A 19,401-nucleotide genomic window follows, 5' to 3' on the forward strand; every position below is an offset into this window, starting at 1 on the left:
ATCATGTCATTTGTCAGAGTGGATCTGACTAGGGCGTCTGGCAGTTCCTCCTGTCCTGAGCTGCTTCTCAACAGTGCTGTGTCTTGCTCACTCCATGGCTTCCAGTCTTTAGATAGTGAAATAGCTGCTGAGTTTAAAGACCCATTGGGCTGCAGTGATTTAGTGCCCTGTATCTAGTCAGGCTAAGTTTCCCTTCTGCACAGCTTTGGGAGGGCTCAGTGACTCTGAAGAGAAAGCAGGGCCAGGAACATTTCAAGGGGTTTTGTCTCTTGATTGTGGGAATCTATGCCTTGATTTTTTCTTTTCCCTTTCTCAGCCCTACCTGGCTTTTCAGAGACACCTTCCCAAACCTGTCCCGGATTGGTCTGTGCATGGACCAGGCAAATCACTGCTGCATGCCCCCTCTATCCTGTGTGAGTGAGGGTCTGTGGCAGCGCTCAGCTAGGGAGGTTGCTGCCAGGAAAATAAGGTCTGTTCTTGGAGCTAGGTCTAGGTCAGCAGCAGTAGTAGAGCTCCTCGCAGTCTTTGCCATCTACCTTTTTATCATTAAAAGGAAAGGGTTGGAGAAGTATGAGGGGATGAAGTAGGAGCCAGACTCGGGTTCTCTTCAAAGAGAATAAACACCTTTATAAACATATCAGCATATACATGTACTTACAGCTATACACCCTATCAAACCACTACACACTCCTCACAATTCTCCCCTGAAGAAGATGAAAGAACACATCCCAGGTTGTGACACAGATGTTCCTTACTGCACTCCAGAAAGTGCTCAGAAGTGGTAATGTCTGAGCATGAGATCGGAAGCTGAACTGATTCCCTGGGTCTTTATGGTAAGTCTCTTCCCTTCTGCGTGTAGTAAATGGACAACCAATCTAATTCTCAATTACTGAGGGACAACTGCCACTCATTAATATATTTTACTTTCCACAATCAAATCTCTGTGCAACTTTTCATGAGTGATATGTACCTGGGTATTTGGATTCTAATATCTAAACTGTATTGTTAAATCTATTCACCTAAATTTGGGTTATTGCTGATTATGCACTAGATGTATCTTATGACTTTAAAAACAAACTTTGTATTTGTGGATAATCTCCGCACTATACCTGGCTGTACAGACACTTTTCTCCACCTATGTATTATATAATTTTTTTTAACATTACCTTAAATAAACATTTGAAATCGGTTTTTGCTCCTGGAAGCACCGGGGGGGAGGTGCTGCTGTTTGCAAAGTGCCGTTGAGTCCCTGTGCTGGGAAGGGCTCTAGAAATGCACAGATTTGTTCTCTCCGCAGCACTGACTACACACAGCTCCAGGCGCCAGCCCCAATTGCTGGGTGCAGCCCGTAGTTGCAGGGCTGTGCAGACCACGGAGTATTTTTAACCGGGGCAGAGAAAGGAAGGGGGTGGGGTGGTCCTGGCAGGAATCCCGCCGTCTAGGCTAGAGTCTGACCTTAGGCAAGTCCACTCCCCTCTCCCTGCCTCAATGTCCCCAGCGGCAGCCGGCTGCGAGGCTCAGTCCCTTGATGGTGGCAGAGGACGTTCAGCAGCTCCGCGGGGCGGTGGGTGAGTCCCTAGGCAGCCGGGGCGGGGGCAGGGCCGCCGGGACTGCCCGTTCCTTTGTCCCCCTTAGCCGGGGCCAGCGGGGGGCGGGGCAAGGCGACCCCAGCCTCGTGCCCCCTCGCTCGGCGTCGCGCGGCCCGCGAAGAGTTCCGCGCGCGCGCGCGCGCGCGCCCGCCCGCCGGGGGGGGGGGTCAGTTTCCTCACGCGCGCCGCCCCCCCACCCCCCCGCCCGCGGAGGGCGGTGACCGAGCCCCGCCGCCACGCGCCGAGCGGCTGCTGTGAGGGGAGCGCGGACCTGCCAGGTAAGGGGTGGCCGGGGGCTGGCTCCGGCCCCCCGAGAGAGGGGCACCCGGGGCGGCCACAGGCCCCGACCGGACCGGGCCGGGCCCCTGCGAGGCGGCCGCGGGGCTGGGTGTGAGCCGGGCCGGTCTCCGCTCGGGGCCGGGGGCGGGAAGGGGCGGCCGAGCCGCTGCTGCTGCGTTGGCAGGCGGCGTGTGCCCCGCGTGCACCTGGGCGCGGGCTCGGAGCTGGCGGCGGAGCGCTGGGGCAGCCCCTGGCCGGCTTGCGGTGGGTGGCTGGGCTGCGAGCCCGGCGGAGAAACGGGCTAATCTCGCCGTTAAAGCGGCCCCGGTGCCGAGCTGGGCCGACGGGACAGCAGAGGAGAGGACAATGCCGCTCCCCCAGCAGCGCTGTTCGGGTTAGAGGGGAGCGTGTGACACAGCTCTGCCCCCTACCTGGGTCCGGGCTCGAGCCGTCCCAGAGAAATGGCTTTGGCAGAATTCTTTGCATTTCTGACATGGTCTCCCATAATCTGTAACAGCAAGTCTTTGGCAGGCAGCCGCCTCTCTCCAGGAAGGTGGGGGAGCTCGGGGTTGCGAAGCCAAAGTGAGGGGCGATTCTTACAGACCTGTAGCCTCCCCATTTCGCTGAGAGATGGGATTAGAGTCCCTGGGCTATGCATCCGAAGAAGTGAGGTTTTTACTCACGAAAGCTTATGCCCAAATAAATCTGTTAGTCTTTAAGGTGCCACCAGACTCCTTGTTGTTTTTGTAGATACAGACTAACACGGCTACCCCCTGATACTGGGCAGTTTAGTGCAAATGGCTATTCAGAGTCCAGCTACACACAAGGGGAGGCATCTTGGCTGAATGGACTGATGGCTAGGGGTTAGGAGCCAGGAATCCCAGCTTTGGTGTTGACTTGCTTCGCCTCTCTCTGTGCCCATGAAATGGAGGGAGTGATGCTAACTAACTAGGCTTAAGAGTGGTAGCTGTGTTAGACTGTATCCTCAGAAAGAACGAGGAGTACTTGTGGCACCTCAGAGACTAACACATTTCTTTGGGTATAAGCTTTCGTGGGCTAAAATCCACTTCATTGGATGGATGCATGCAGTGGAAAATACAGTGGCTTAGTGTCTGTGCTTTGGGAACGGTCACTTCTGTGTGAGTGGGGCAGGAGGGCTCTTGTGTGGCCCACTGTTGCCAGCCCAAAGCTGCTGCTGTCCTTGTGGTTATTTAGCCATTGGCAAGTCAAGTGAAGGAACGACTTGAGCATAGAACGCACTTGGGGGAGAGGAAGGTGATCAGGAACAGTCAGCATGGATTCACCAAGGGCAAGCCATGTCTGACCAACCTGATTGCCATCTATGATGAGATAACTGGCTCTGCGGATATGGGGAAAGTGGTGGATGTGATATACCTTGACTTTTTAGCAAAGCTTTTGATACCATCTCCCACAGTATTCTTGCCAGCAAATTAAAGTATAGATTGGATAAATGGACTATACGGTGGCTAGAAAGCTGGCTAGATTGTCGGGCTCAACAACCCATAGTGATCAACAGCTCGATGTTTAGTTGGCAGCCGGTATCAAGGGGAGTGCTCCCGGGGTCAGTCCTGGAGCCGGTTTTGTTCAACCTCTTTATTAATGATCTGGATGATGGGATGGATTGCAAGTTCGCAGATGACACTAAGCTGGGGGGAGAGGTAGATATGCTGAATGGTAGGGATAAGGTCCAGAGTGATTTAGACAAATTAGAGGATTAGGCCAAAAGAAATCTGATGAGGTTCAACAAGGACAAGTGCAGAGTCCTGCACTTAGGATGGAAGAATCCCATGCACTGTTACAGACTGGGGACCGACTGGCTAAGCGTCAGTTCTGCAGAAAAGGACCTGGGGATTAAAGTGGATGAGAAGCTGGATATGAGCCAGCAGTGTGCCCTTGTTGCCAAGAAGGCTAAAGGCATATTGGGCTGTGTGGTGAGGTGACAACTCACCGGCACGGCGCCTCCTGCTGGCCGTCCTGGGAATTAGCTCTCCAACCCAGAGCACCCTCTGCAGGCCAGTGTCTCACCTGCTGCTGGCCCCCCGTGTCCCTCCCAGACCCCGGTGCCCTTCTAGATCAGGGTTCTGCCCCCAGCAGTAACCCCCAATCAGGATCTCCCCACCCCTCTGTCACTACTGCCAGTCATCATCTACCCCCCACTTACTGGGGCAGACGCAGTCTGTAAACCACTCTTCATCGGCAAGGGGGGTTGGACCAGCTGCTTCTGCCTATCTCTGGGCTGCCCTCTGCAGCCCTAGTACCCTTGTGGGCCCTTAACTCGGCCTGCAGCCTGGGGCTTTGCTAGCCTGGAGCTCCCCAGCTCCCTCTGCCCCTCCCCAGCACTGCATCACCTCAGGTACCCTCCTCAGCTTCCCAGGCAGCCAGGTCCTTCTCTCTCTGAAAGCTAGAGAGAGTGTGTGTACTAGCTTCTGGCCCACAGGCCTCCTATCAGGGCCAGCTGGGCCCCGATTAAGCTGGCCACAGCTGTGGCTGCTTTCCCCATCAACCTACCTTTTCCCAGCTGCAGCCTTCTCCAGGGCTGCTTTAACCCCTTCAGGGGTGGAGCAGGGTGACTACCCCGCTACAGGCTGTATTAGTAGGAGGATTGCCAGCAGATCAAGGGAAGTGATTATTCCCCTCTATTCGGCACTGGTGAGGCCACATCTGGAGTATTGCGTCCAGATTTGGTCCCCTCACTACAGAAAAGATGTGGACAAATTGGAGAGAGTCTAGCGGAGGGCAACGAAAATGATCAGGGGGCTGGGGCACATGACTTACGAGGAGCGGCTGGGGGAACTGGGCTTGTTTAGTCAGCAGAAGAGAGGAGGGGGGGTGGATTTGATAGCAGCCTTCAACTACCTGAAGGGGGTTCCAAAGAGGATGGAGCTCGGCTGTTCTCTGTGGTGGCAGCTTACAGAACAAGGAGCAATGGTCTCAAGTTGCACTGGGGGTGGTCTAGGTTGGATATTAGGAAAAACTATTTCACTAGGAGGGCCGTGAAGCACTGGAATGGGTTACCTAAGGAGGTGGTGGAATCTCCCTCCTTAGAGGTTTTTAAGGCCCGGCTTGACAAAGCCCTGGCTGGGATGGTTTAGTTGGGGTTGGTTCTGCTTTGAGCAGGGGGTTGGACAAGATGACCTCCTGAGGTCTCTTCCAACCCTAATCTTCTATGATTCTATGAGGGCTGGGATCCTGTGAAGTGGGGATTATATATTTTGCCCCTTATCCTTGTCTATACACAATCCTGGGGTTCCCGTTGGTTTGGTCCTGGTAGGTCTCAACTTGGCTGTCCCCTCTGTGACAGGGAGTGATGGTTGGTGGGTAAGCCCACACCAATCAATAGGAATCCTGATCTCCCATGCTCATGCCTGGGAGGTTCTTCTATGGACAGACATGCTCTTTCTGCCCCAGAGGAAGCTGCCCAGCTGCTCTGTGCTGAGTTTGAGGATTTTCTTCTTAAAGGGCCACATGCTTTTTCATCCATCTCCATGTAAAAATGCTGAGATGGCTGAATGGGCCTTGATTTCAGCTGCTCCCTGTGCTGGGTTTCCAGCACTTCTCTTTTTAGGACTCGGACACCTTCTTTGTCAGTAGTTAGGGGTGTGAACTGCCAGTAACATTAACACCCCTCACCAAAAGAGGCAGGAACAGAAGCTCTGGTCTTGGGCTCCAGCCCAGTGCACCTTCTGTGAGGCCTAAGAGCATTTTCTGGGGGAATTTCTTCTTCCTGCCTTGTGATACTTTACCTGAGATGTGTGATAATGCTGCCAAGAGTGGGAGAGTCACCAGGTGCCTAATGCTTGGCAGGTCTGCAAATAGTCTCAATTCCCTTGTTACGTCTGTTTGTTGAGCTTTAAAACAGTGGCACTTGGGAATATCTCTGGTTGGACTCTCATGTAGTGTCCCCCCTCATGCCCTGGTGTTTTGGCTGGTGCAAGTGAGCGCTGCTGTTCTGGCTTGGTGGGATTCCTCAGAGCGTCTGTGGGTGGCAGTAGAACAACACCCTGCTGCTCTTCTCTTATTGGACCTGGCCCCTGTCCTGTTCCCATGTAATGAATTCAAACAGCCTTTATAAATGATGTTCAGGTCAGATCTGCCTTGGGCCTCCTGGTGTGTCATATCTGCCACTTGAGATTTGTTGTGAAATACAGGTCAAGAACCTCAGCCTTGTTTTCTTTTATCTGGGAAAGGGAGTGGGGTGGGATGCTGCAGTTTGGATTGAGGGGCATAGGCAGAGCTGGGAGGACAGGGCTGGAATAGCAGGGAGCTATGAGTCAGGATTGAGGTGCATCAGCAGAGCTGTATGCATGTGTGGGGAACCATGGGGGACTGTGTGTTGGGATTGAAGTCATCTGCTGATCTGGGGGTGAGGGCATGGCTCTGAACTGGGATACTAGCAGGGGGTTGCAGGTCAGAATGTGGGGGTAGCAGCAGAGCTGTATGTGCATGGGGGACTATAGGGCAGGGATAGCAGGAGGGCTGTGAATTGGGATTGAGATGTATTGGGTTGCCCAAACTCAAACCCTTCCATGGTACAAAAAGGCAGAATAGAAATTTATCTAGTTAATTCTTTGGAGACTGCAGTCTTGTTCCTAAGCATTAATTTGACAGGAAGTACTGTTGTGGTAAGGTGTTAGCTGTCTTACCTGAGGATTCTACATGTATTAGGTACCCTGTTTAATTGAACATCTGAACCCAGTCCATTTGAATAAACCCTTCCAGACCTGCCCCTAGTGGGTGATGGGGGAGGCAGCGCTTGTTTTATGGCTTCTTTCTGCTCCTCTGGACGCCTCCCTTTGCCTTTGGGTCCTTTATGTTTCCACAGTGTTAAAAAGCAGGTCCCTATTTTGACTCCCAAATCTCCCTGGCTAGCAATACCTTGTGGTGGCAGACAAAACGGAATGTCTGGGGGGCAGGAGGGTTTGCCTGCTGTGTATGGAGTATGGCAAGAGGAGTTGCGGAAACACTTGGGGCTGGAGATGGAGCTGGCAGCTGTGCACACTTTAATGACCCCAGTAGGGGAGCTCATTTCCTCCGGGGAGCTGAGATCAGTGGGTGGGGCAGAGAATTCTTTGTCTCCCAATGTAACTATCTTGGAGCTAATTTATGTTACTGTTATTGCCAGGCGTGTTGTGTCGCCTTGGCAACATGTGACCAGGGCTCCAGTGTGTGTAGTCTTTGGGATGGAGAGTGTGTGGGGTGTTTCCGTCTAGAAGGAGCCATTGGAAAAAAGAAAGAGGGGAAGGAGCCTCTGGGGCAGGCTGGCCTCTCTACTGGGCCTTGCACCTGTGATGACATGGCCAGCTCTGTGCTAAGGGGATCAGAACAAATACTGTAGCTGGAGCCCCAGCCGTGGGGAGCACGGCCTTTGAGATAAGATCAGACCCAAACAGCGGATTCAAATCCAGGCTTTGGGGCCGAACTGCCCTCCCAACCCTCTCCTCTCAACAGGCTGAAATGTGGAGTGGGGAGCCTGGGTCAACTCCAAGCTTTCCTGAGCACTGGACTGTTTCAGCTTGTTGCAGGGATGAGTGCAGGCTGAGCTTAGCCTATTCACAGCAACTGGCCCAGATGGGATGTTTCAGACACTGTGACACCAGCCCGTATTAGCCCTCGCCAATCAGGGCCCTTGCTGCAATTTAGTTACTGTGGGCTGCCTGGCACAAGTCCCCTTCCCACCCACGTTTGTCTCCAAGACAATGCTCCCGCCTCCGACATTCCCAGGCTGGAAGCAGAACAGCCCATTGCTCACTGGGACGGGGTGGCAGCTTTGGTGCCTTAAACACATTAGCAGATGTGGAGTGAATGTGCAGCCAAGTTGAATGCAGGGCCTGGATGCTGTGTGGTGTACCCGTTAACTCAGCTGCTCTGACTGCTTCCAAGTGACTCATTGAAGGGAATAGGGGGTGGGGGGAAGAAAGAGGCCGGGGATGCTATATTTCAGGGCATATAACATAGGGTGCTGCAATTCCTTGTGGGTTACCCAAGTCCCCTCCTCTCATGTGTTCCCTCTGCCACACCTGCATTCAGCCATTAGAGAGGATGATAGACATTGTCCAGCTTCCATATGGTGTGTGTAGATGTACACATGGCCAAATACTGTTCTTGGGCACCCCAGGCCTCCATACTCTAGATGCATTTGCAGGCTGAGTCCAGCCTGCCCTCGGTAGCTGCAGATACAACTAAATGGGGCACAGATGGGTGCTCCTTCACCTTGTGTTTTGTTGGTTTTAAGTAAGATAACAGCAGGTCCCATCTACAAGGTGCTTTATAAGCATAAATTAAGCCAGGCTCACAGTGCCCTTGGAGGCAGGGCAGGGTTATTATCCCCATGAGAAAACTCAGGCACAGAGAGGGGAAATGATTTGGCCACGTGGGACTTGCTGGAGGTGTGATATGCATCCCCCTCTGTTCGGTTGGGGGTGGGTTACAGTTATACAAAGCTGCAGTCATTATGGTGTCTCAAAGGGACCTCACTGGGAGGCTCGTGCAGTGATGCACAAGAAGAAAGGAAGGTGAGCACTTTGGAAGGCAGTATCTGAGTCGAATGGACCAGCTGGATCTCAAAGAGAAACAAACTTGATGAGACACCCAGGAGAAAAAAATCCTCCTTCCCCAACCCTCCTGAAGCCAAACTATGCTCCCAGCCCTACCACTGCATTTCAGAGTGTTGCCACTGATAGCCCCAGCCCAAGAGAATGGGGCAGGAGGGATTCAGCCACAAGGCCAGTTGGCCCCCACTGCTCCCACCTGATGCTTCAGTTCACTGTCCCATCCCCGTATTGTGACCAGGCCACAGAGACTACTCAGCTCACCAAGACTCCAACAGCAGCAGCTGACATTTGAGTGCAAGCTCCAGCCTGAGTTGTCAAATATTTGTAATTTTCATGTCTGAATGAGGGGCTTTGGCAGAGCTGGGTTTAGGATCCCAGTGCTGGAACAGTAGGGGGGCTATGAGTTGAAATTGAGGGACTTTGGTAGAGCTGTGGGGTGTGCAGGGGGGGAAGCCCAGGGCTGGAATAGCAAGGGTCCTGTGAGTCAGGACTGAGTGGCACCAGCTGAGCAAGACTGAAGTTCATTTTTGTGGGTGGCCTCTGTGCACTCATCCTCCTTACGCTGAGGTAAAGTCCTCCCCCTCGCTTCCCCTCCCATGCTCACCTATTCCCTTCCTGGAAAGAACAGAGGTCTTTTTCTTAACTTTTTCAATCATTTTATGTAGGGATTTCTGTGGGAGACATGAGCCCTGTGGATGCCAAGGAGGGAGCAAACGGGGGGAAGTGACCTCATGGGAGAGTGTGAGGGGTGAGCATGGTCTGTGCTGTTTGCGAAGGCTCTGGGGCTGCTTTTCTGGTGACCGTTGCTATTTCATGGTAGCTGAGCCCGACCCTTTGGCATTTGCAGCCTGCGCCTCTTTTCGTGGCAGGAACAAGTGAAGTGTTTTGCAGGCTGCTGTGAGAGAAGAAAGGCTGCCTTGTTGCTGCCAGAGGTGGGGCACCCGGCTGGGCTGGGCCTCACTCCCTTGCTAGCATTCCTAGAACAGAGTCTGCTTGTGAAGGGCAGCAATCACGCTTCGTGCTGGGGCTTCCCAGGAGGTGAGGTGAGAGGCTGGGATGGGGGGCATGGAGGAAGCATGAAATATGCCCCGAGGGGGGCTCCCCAATTCCTTATCTCCTTGCACTGGGGAGTTCCCTTTGGAGAGCCTTGGAGATAGCCAGGTCCATGGAGTGGCCACTGGCTCCCCCAAGAATTCCAACCGGGGCACTGGGATGGGGGAGATGGTACAAAATCTTTGTGGAGAGGTCTGGGGGGGATCAGTGTCCCCCTCCTCTGGAAAGCAGTAAAATCCCTTATAAGGATTATAGCATCTCGATGGTTATGGGCTGGGGGAGGTGCCCTGCTAGGCTAACGTGAGAGCAGGAAACCTGGGCTTGTCTTGTAGTTAGAGTGGGGTGGGAGAGGAATCAGAACTCCTGGGTTCTATTCCTGGCTTGAGGAGGGGAGAGGAGTCTAGTGATTAAAGCTGAAGGGTGTGTATGGAGAGTCTGAGAGTCAGGACTCCGAGGTTCTAGTCCTGGCTCTGGGATAGGAGAGACACCTAATGGTTAGAGCTGGGGCGGCAAGTCTGGGAGACAGGACTCCTGGCTTCTATCCCCTGCTCTGTTATAGACTGCTGTGGTGACTTTTCCTCTCAGTGCTGGAGTTCCCCCATTTGTAAAGGGGGTACCCCCCCTCACGGGAGCTGGGTCAGTTTGGTGCTGCCATGCCCAGATCGGTGGAAGATGCCAGAGCATGGCCCAATGTGACGCTTGCCCCTCACTCCACATTGACTCTGTGGGTTTGGCTGGATCCGGTGGCCTGCTGTGGTGGGAAGGGGTTAATCTCCAAGCATGATTCCATCCTGGCCTCCCTCTCTTCCTTTTCAAGAGTCCAGCCCCCTGCCTGCCTGCCTTTCCTCTGGCCAGCAGCAACCCAGAGCTAGCAGCTGGCTGCAGCTGCTTCTGTGGGGAAGGTGCAAGGGTTGGGGAGAGGTTAGGGCTGTGGGCCCTGCTGGCCTGGCTCTCCCCACTGGGGTCTCCTGCCTTGATGCGCCTGTCACCTCCCCAAGGAGCTTGCAGTACAGACTGTTCTCTACAACTTCTCCCACAGCTGGGCTAGGCCGCACCTCAAGGCCCTGGTGCGAACAGAGCACAGGGACATGAACGCTCTGCCACTGAAGCTGGTGGTCGGTGCTTGGCCCAGTGCCAGGGTGAGGATCCAAGGGCAGGTAAGGTGCGGACCTTAAAACCACACTGTGGCTCGGGAGGTGGCGTGAGTGTATTGGAGCAGCGGAATCACATAAATTCTAAGTCTAGCCCTGCCCAGTGCTCATGGGTCCAACGGGCTCCTTGTCCTGCCAGCATCCGGGCTCAGACCCTGACTTGAGGGAGCTGGGGTCCAGGCCAAACGGGGGCTCCTCTAAACACCAGGGGTGGCTCTGGCCCAACAGGTGGTTGGCGCAGGCTCAGCTGCATGTTGCCAAATGGTGCCTGAGCAGGAAGGGGAGCAGGTCCGAGAGAGCTCCAAACCGCTCCACTAATATGCTATGTGGAAGCTGCATTTCCCCCCGCCCGACCCCATTACTGTGTCTCCTACTCTGCCACCCCCGATCCCGGTGCCACATCTTTCCTCTGCCCCCAGTGCCACAGCCCACAGGAAAGGTCCTGGCTGCACAGCCCACACAGAAAATCTCATTTAGCAGGTTGGAAACTCCTTTTGCAGCCGTGGGAAAGTGGCAGCAAATGGAGAGACGCCCTGGTGGTAATGAGCTAGTGCCCCCTCTCCAACTTGTTCACAAAAACACACACCGGCCCTCTATGCAGCACTGGCTAGTCCTGCCCCTCAGTAGCTGTAGGCTTGCATGTGAGAATCAGGGAGTGAAGGGAAACGGCCCTGCATCACTGTCCAGACAGTGAGATGAGGTTCAGGTGAGCTGAGCGTTGGCAGCTCGCAATGGCAGGAGCTCAGTCCCTCTGACAGCCAGATCCACATAAATTCTCCTGGCTCTAACCCCTGAACTATCACTCAGCCTCACGTCCAGCATGCTCCTTTTACAAATAATATTTCCAACTCAGCTCCTCCACTCCATACCCAGGGCCCAGCTTGGGGGAAGCCTGGCTTCCCTTGGTGTCAGTGGGGGCTGCTATGAAAATTGGGCCTGAATGCCAATCTAGGCACTTCAGTTTGAATTCTGTCTGGTCTTACTTCCTGATGCTGTCCTCTTTCAGCTGCCTATTCCGGAGGGAGCCAGGGTCTTTACTGTGAGCTGATGGTTATTTTGTTCTTTCCCAGCCCTGGAGTCAAAACAGTCTTTTTCCAGCCTTTCATTTTTTCCGCAGTGTGTAATAGCTACGCACTAGCTCCCACTCTTCCTGGCCAGGCTTGTGCTCTCGCCCTGGGTATGGTTTGTGCTAACCACAGACCATGCTTGCTTTGACAGAGTAGGGAAAGGATCTCTCCTGGCTACACTGGTTGAAGCCTGAGGATCGGTAGGCTAGGATTGCCAGGGCAGCCTGTAGATAGCTCTGTCTCTAGGGAGAGTAGGGGAAGCCCAGACTTTGCCCATCTAAGGGGTATGTGCTGGCATTTGTCCCAGAGCCCAGTCATGGGTTGTACATATGCTGTACAGAAGAGCAAATCACAGCTGCCTTCAGCTGGAACCAGAGGAGCATTGCATGCTGGGCTAGCACTGGTATTTTCCACTGGCCTAGGTGTTCTGATAGGTGAAGGCAGCACTGGGTCTCCATGAAGCCCTTGAGGTGCAGTGATCCCAGGCTACACTAGGGCTTTGTCTAGGCCCTCACACTCTACTAACCCATCTCCCACAAATGTCCTGTCTTCTGGATGGGATGTGGACTGAAGTCCTGGTCACTTGGGAGCAATAAAGTTCCCAGGACACTTTCCACAAGCCGGGGCATTGACTCCAGTGTCATGGCCAAAGCCCATCTTGGGTAATTACTCTCTGCCAATCCTGCCCCCAGCAGTTTGTTGGATACAGGTGGTTATTCCCTGTCTGCCCTAACCTGTCACTGTGCTGGTGTGTGGCAGTTGCCACGTTTCACCCCAGAGGTGGCTGTATCTCAGTCCTGAGGGAGTGATGTTTCTGTAGAGCACTGTGGGATCCTTCTAGGTGAAAAGTGCTATGGAAATTTTTCCCCTCTTCATGGTCTGCCTCCAGGCCCTTGCGATGCGTTAGACACAAGCATCTGTGAGATCTGGGTCCCTTTAATACGACCCAGGAGCAACGCAACCCTGTTCTGGCTGTGTCTGTAATGGGTGGGCTGCTAGATGTGTGGGAGCAGAGACTAAACGATCGTTCCATGCACTTGGAGTGGCCCTAGCCCTTGGCAGGAAAAGGCACAAGAAATGCCCAGCTGGCAAAGGTGAGCTGGTGGAGAACAGCAGGGAGCTGTCGAGAGGTCAGGAATCGCCACTGACCCCTGGTGGGACTTTTGGAGTTGTTTTGATCAAGTTACTCCAGCCCATCCTGTTCTCTCAAACCCCGCTGGGGCCAATGCTGACCGGGGGGCGGGTGAAGCAGGGACAGGGAAGCTTCCTGGGGGTAACTGAGAGGAGAGTTCAGTGTGTTTTCCTGAAAGCACATTGGGGCTCTTGGGAGTGTCAGTGGCTGCATTTGTGAACATTGTTCTCCATTGGCAATGATAGGAGAAGGCTAAGTCCATGCTATCATCTGCAATGCAGGCTTAGCCTGTAGATGGTGCACTGGTGTCACACAGCTTGGCTTGCCTTTAGTGAGCCATATGTGACCTAGTTCTGCCTTAATACCAGCAAAATAACATTTTACAACGAGCAGAGGCCTGGTCGGGGAAGGAGGGGCTGGGCTGTCTCTTCCCCAGACAAATGTGACCAGCAACTCTAATTCCTCCCAGACACTTCCTCTGTAGTCCTGTTTGAGCCCTGCATTGCTGCGGGGCTCAGTAGTCCAGTGCATCTTTCCAGCTCTGAATATCCCAGCACAATACTCTTCCATCCGAGTGATTTGTCTACAGCTCCTTGGGGAAGGAGTGGTGGCTGCATCACTTGGGGTATTTACACCAGACTGGTTGAAGAGCTGGTGCCTATATTATAGGGGAGCAGTGCGGCTCTTGGTGGGATGCAGGGGCTGAAGGGTCCAGCAGATCCCAGCCTTCTCCGGAGCCTCTTAACCTTACTCTGAAGCAAAGTCATTCTTGCTAAAAGCGTAGGCTTCACCCCACCCTCATTGCTGACAGGGAGAATGTTAGTGCTTCACACTGTCTCAAAATAGTGGTTTGGGGGCAGCTGCTAGGAACCCAGGTGATACAATCTGCCCCTGACCTGCACTCAGACAACACAAGGCTGGGAGCAGTCCTTATAATTATGTGGTAATGTCACAAGCCATGTGGTCTGTAGTGGGGGAGCCAACAGAACCCAATGAGCCACAGGCCAAATGGAGTGAGGTCTCTTCCCCACAAACTGTCCATCCTCAGATCTGCTCTGGAAGCTCTTACAGACCAGGACAGCAAGGAGGGAGTTACTGCTGCCATCCTGCTGTAGGGTGACCCCAAGATGGAAGTGTGCGATGCATGGAGTGGGGGTAAATTTAGAAACTGTAGCCTGGCCCAGCCTGCTAAGCTGGCCCAAGTGGTCTGAGCGCCAGAGTGCAGGAAATCACTGGCTTGTGGGGTTAGTTTCCTCTCCAAGCTGCTTTATTTATTCTTCCTGCAGGGACAGAAACCCTGCCCAGGATGGTAATGTAGGAGGAGCTGAAATCGGGTTTCAGTTAGTCAGTTTGTGTGTGTGCGAGTGTGTGTTTGAACATGCATGTAAATGTGGGGCATGTGCAGACATGCAGAGGGTCCGAGGCGCTGTGTGCGCACATATGAATGTGTGGGGTTCTAGTTCCCTAAGCAGCACCTGGGAGAGAGACTGGCTGGTGCACGACATCCCTGCTGACTAGTGGGGCGGGCTGCTGGGCAAGCATGGATGCATTGTCATATGTAGTATGTGTACATCTGTATCTGTTCGTCCTTCCTTCCCTGCATCCCAGATGTTGGGTTTTTCCCTCAGTGATGGTTTAGTGATGTAGATTTTTAAAAATGAGCCTCTACAAAGCTGTTGTTCAGTTAAGACTCCCTCTTTTGTTCTGTAGTTATGCCCTCTGTGTACAAGTGTATGTTAGTGAATGTGTGTGAGAGAGAGAATATCTCTGGATGGATGGACGGACAGAGAAATGTAATCTTGAGACAATTTCTGAGCATCTGGAACCAGGAATTTGCCATTAAATGTAACCCTTGGAACGGAGACATGGAACTGAGCCCCTGGCTAATCACGCCATCCTAGGGCACATGGTATGAGTTGGGCTCTTAGCTCAGGTGTCTTGGCCCCATTCTAACCCTGGGAAGTTGCCTGCTGCCTCCCTATAGTTCCCTGAAGTTTCACTGGAAGAGAAGATTCTTTTTCCTGTCCTGCCAGTCTGAGTGCTGTTAAAGAGCTGCTGTGCTGGAGAACTGGCTGGCCCGTTCCCGTACACCTCCCCTGACCAGCCTTGTGCAGGGTTTATGATGGTAACGTAGTTCATGTTTGTAAAGAGCTGGGAGATCCTTGGGTGAATGGTGAAACATGCTCTGCACACGTTCTGTAGCATACTATACATAGGGGCTCTAAGTTACTGTGCTTTTTGGGTGTTTGTGCCGCTCACTGTCATTCCGCATCAGCGGAGACCCTGTGGCAAGGCATGTTTGCAGAATTACCCAGTTCAGTTGCAGTCCAAGCCAGATGCCCCTGTGGTCATTTCCCCATTGACTTGAGCAGGAGCAGGCAGAGAGCAAATGAGGCTCAGGGACTCCTCATGCAAAGCCCAGCTGGTAAAAGAGAGTTATGAGGCCAGAAATTATGCCCCCTGGTGTCCAGCTCTCAGAGCTGCAGCCATCAACTCTCCTAATGCTGGCTCTCTTTAGTACTGGGATCCATACACCCCACCCATTTCTAGAAGAAAATAATGCCAATGTGGAAGCTGGGTAAAAGCCTGGAAGCTGCTTGTGTCTATGGGTAGGTGGGTGGGGGGAGCAGCGTGATGTAGAATGTGTACTGCTGATGACATGTTGCTTTTCTTTGGAACTCTTCATCCAAGTACTTCAAGCTGGTTACAAACAGTCATGAGCTCTGACAGCCTGTGTGGATAGGTGGGTGTGATCCCCACTGTAGAGATGGGGAAACTGAGGCCCGGAGCAGTGAAATGACTTGCCAGAGGTCAGGCTTGGAATAGAACACAGACATCGTGATTGTCTATCCCCTGCTATAATCACTAAACCACTCTCTCCTTTCATTGATTGGGCCTGGAAAATGGGGCCTCTCGATCACTCACCTGTGCTTGCTGGGCTGATTTGAACTTTACTCTCAGCTTGTGACCTTGTGTCTCATTGGTCCAACCTCCTGCATCCCCTGTTGGGGAGGGAGAGGCGCGTCTGTGCAGCATAGCCCCATGCACATCGCTGGTTTGGTTCTGTCGTTGTATTCCTGTTACCGGAGGGCTCTCTCAAGTCCTAACACCCCCTCTGTGTTTCTGGTTGCTTCCCAGGAGAGTGCCAGGCACATTGATGAAGTTGCCATGGAAGCGTCAAACAGGAATGTTACCAGTCCAACCCGCAAAGTCCAAGCAATCATCCAGGTGAGTGTGTGCCGGGGTCACCTCCTCCAGCCAGTGCATCAGCACTGCTGCCTTGTGCTGGGGAGGGCAGACTGAGAGAGGTTTGGGGGCTAATGCCCTGTCCTTCCATCACCAGAGACTGCCACTGGGGTCACAAATGAGCAAAGGTTATTGGTCCTAGAGAGGGATTCAGGGGCGATGCTGAGAGTACTGGCGATACAGCTGCTTAGATCCCCATAGTGATGGGGCCAGCAGGAAATCAGGGCATCCCGAAAACCAAAGAGAGCAGCCCCAAGTGCTGGGAGATGGGCCTGGCAATCCCCTGAGAGTATAGGGAGAGTTTATTCCCTCTCCCAGGCCTGGGCAGTCGTCATATATGGCCCTGCTTCTGTTATGGGCCAAACCCCAATTCCAGATGGGGGTTCTAGATTGGGCAGTTCAGCATCCATCTACTTGTACTTTGGCCCAGGTGGCCCTAAAGGCTCCTGGGGGATCTTGTGGAGAGGGGACATGGGAACAGTTTGCCAGAGAGGAATTGTGACCCCATCACGGTAAGAGCCTGTTGATGATTTGTGGTCAATGAGGCATGATCCCCCACCCCAGAGCTGGAGAATGGCATGGCTCTGTGCCACAGATCCCACCCTCCACTCCCTCCCAGAGCTCAACTCTGAAGGGATCTTGGTATTCTGAATAACCCCAGGACTAGGGTGTGGGTGACAGATGCTGCCATTGGGCCTTTCCTCCCAATCCTATTATGGGATTGGCTGTAAATCCAGTTGGGCTAAATGGCTAGTACCTTGGATCCTATTAAAAAGAACCTGAGCCCATGGAATCCCCCTTGCCCTAGGGCTGGGCTATTGTCACTTTTCATCCTTCTAGTCTCCTCTTCCCCAAGCCTGCAGCACAGAGCAAAGATCACAGCCGGCCTGTCTTGAGATCTGGAGACATGGGGAAGGCCCAGTACCCTCGGACTCCACATCTGAGGAGTCCACTCCTCAACTTGCTAACCCGCTGTCTGGAGCCCACACATGGCTCTGGGAAAAGGGCTGAGGGAGACACCCTCAGAATGTGGAGCCAGGGGCACAGCAGTCTGTGCTTGTGGGGATGCATGTCCGTATTCATGCATGTACATGTGTGTGCATGCAGCTGATGGGGTCTAAGTGAAGCCTGGTTGGATTCTGGTTTACCTGCAGTAGGATCAGCCCAGGGCAGTGAGGAGAGCCTTGCCCTGCTGGCTGCAGCCAGCCATCCTGTGAGACCTCCACGTCCGCTCTTCCCTGTCATATAGAGCAGAAAGATAAGGAGCCCATAAATATTTATGATCCATCTTTTCTGTGCAAAGTGGGAACGGAGATAGAACCTATCTGAATCACTGATTGTGGACGGGCTGCTGGGTAGGAGCCAACCCACAGCACAGACCCCATCTGTCTCCTTGTCCACCCATCCATTTACTGGCATGTTTCAGGGGCTAAAGCAGCTCCGCTGCAGTAAAGGAACCAGGAGAGCATCTCCCAGTTGGAGGCCTCAGCAAGTGGGAGTGAGGGGTGGATGCCTCTTTGTCATGGTTCGGCCTGGCCCAGGGCCTGCAAGGGTGCAGTGGGGTTATGGCTGGCGTGTTTTGTATCCCCACTGCCACTTCTGGCTTCTCCAAGCAGGGGAAGGTTTGGCCAGTGAGTTCTTTCTGGAGCAATGATCCAGTATGGTGGGATCTGGGTTGGGAATTCCCCCACCAGTGCTGGCTCCACCTGCGCTCAAGCCCTAGAGATGAAGCCACCCATGTATGGGCAAGTCCTTAGAACATGCCGCACCCCTGCCTATCATAAGCCCCGCTGGCCTTGCTCCTCATTTCAGGGGTCTTGTTTGCACACCCTCACCTGTGCCCCAGACATGTACCAGCCTTGTCCCCATGGATCTGGGGTCCTTCCATCCCTGCTCCCTCTCGTCCTTTTCCCACATGTGTGGTGCTGCCAGGGCAAGAGCCACCTCCTCTGCAGCAGCTGGTGCCATATCTGCCTCCCGAGATGTATGTCCTCGTGCCAGACTGACAGCTCTGGAGCCCTCTGCTTACCTCCAGAATGGTCAGTGGCAAGGTCAGCATCCACAACCTGGCCTGCGCTGGAGGGGTGAGAAGAGAGGGCAGTCCCAATGGCCTGTTCAGCCCTTGACCTTTTTGCTGACACTGCCCGTAAGGGACTGACTGGGGTGGCTTTTGTGCTGTGGATGCTAGTCCACCAGGAATTGACTGAGACTCACCAAACTCATTGCATTTCCTGCCAGGTGGAAAACCTCTTTGTCCCCCATCTAGGAAGGGCTCGGCCCAGTGACCTCTCCCCTGAGTTCAGGGATGAACATGTTCTAACCAGGGGTTCTGCTTTATCCTTCCCTACAGAACAGTCCTCTGGACCTAATAGACATGGGCAAGGGGCTGAAGGTCCAGACCGACAAGCCACATCTGGTGAGCCTGGGCAGTGGCCGGCTCAGCACTGCCATCACCCTCCTGCCCCTAGGAGAGGGTAAGTTCCCCTTGCCTGTGCTGTGACAATGGGCCGAGGCTGATAGGGATTAGGAGCTCACCTGGGGGAAGGGGTGTCACTTTTCCTGCTCTCCCGTGGCTGAGACCCCCTGTGTAACTTACACTGAGCGGAGACCAACCGTCACACCATGGGAAAGCCAGACTGTGGAGAGGGTGTGTTTGTAATGGGTAGAACTGGAGGCTGCTGGGTTTCCATTCCCAGCTGTGTTATAGACTCACTGTGAGGCCTTGGGCAAGTCCCCTACACCCTAATTTTCAAACTGGCTGTTAATTTTGAATGCCCCATTTTAGGACCCTTGGGCCTGATTCTAAGAAGTGGTCATTAATTTGGGGGTGATCCAACTGGAAACCCTAGGGCCTGACTTTCAGGGGTGCTGAGCACACACAAGCTTCCAGTCATGTCAGCTAGAGTTGTGGGTGCTCAGCGCCCCTGGAAGTCATCCCCTAGGGGTCTCCAGTTGGGCCCCCCAAATTAGTGACCACTTCTGAGAATCTTAGCCTGTACCCCTCCATCCCCATTGCTAAATGGAGCTAATATTCCTGCCCTGCCCCAGTATCTGATATGGACCTCCTGCCTGCCTGGATTGTAGGGTATAGTTAGTGAAAGATTACATGGTGCTTTTGGAGCCCAGATGAGAGGCAAAAGATAGGGCTATTGATGGCCTGGCACGCGAGACGCTGCTGCACTGCACTTGCCTTCTGCCACCGTCGATGCACAGACTGAAGGCAGCGTGTTATCTGTGTGATTCCCTCTACTCTTGCTGACTACTGTCAGTGTTGGCCTGACTGCTGCTGCCAGCCATGTCCTTGCCCCCCCC

General features: G+C 53.6%; 1 protein-coding gene across 36 annotated transcripts in view; it reads left to right on the top strand.

Moving 5' to 3' along the window:
• The first annotated feature begins 1,383 nt into the window (after window positions 1-1,383).
• The window catches only part of PHLDB1 (pleckstrin homology like domain family B member 1), a 109,184-nt gene continuing 91,166 nt past the window's right edge, over window positions 1,384-19,401 (top strand). For 8 of the 36 annotated variants that reach the window (XM_065570268.1, XM_065570271.1, XM_065570270.1 and 5 more), the window contains exons 1-4: window positions 1,386-1,568; window positions 10,533-10,650; window positions 15,982-16,071; window positions 18,440-18,563. In XM_065570268.1, the coding sequence (XP_065426340.1) occupies window positions 1,489-1,568; window positions 10,533-10,650; window positions 15,982-16,071; window positions 18,440-18,563 (412 nt within the window). In that variant the 5' untranslated portion in view covers window positions 1,386-1,488. Of the gene's footprint in view, window positions 1,569-1,730; window positions 1,868-9,457; window positions 9,484-10,388; window positions 10,656-15,981; window positions 16,072-18,439; window positions 18,564-19,401 lie in introns of those variants that run through there. The other 28 variants (XM_065570274.1, XM_065570285.1, XM_065570292.1 and 25 more) reach the window with 14 other exon arrangements.

The sequence above is a fragment of the Chrysemys picta genome, chromosome 16 (assembly GCF_011386835.1).
Source record: "Chrysemys picta bellii isolate R12L10 chromosome 16, ASM1138683v2, whole genome shotgun sequence".
NCBI lineage: Eukaryota > Metazoa > Chordata > Testudines > Emydidae > Chrysemys > Chrysemys picta.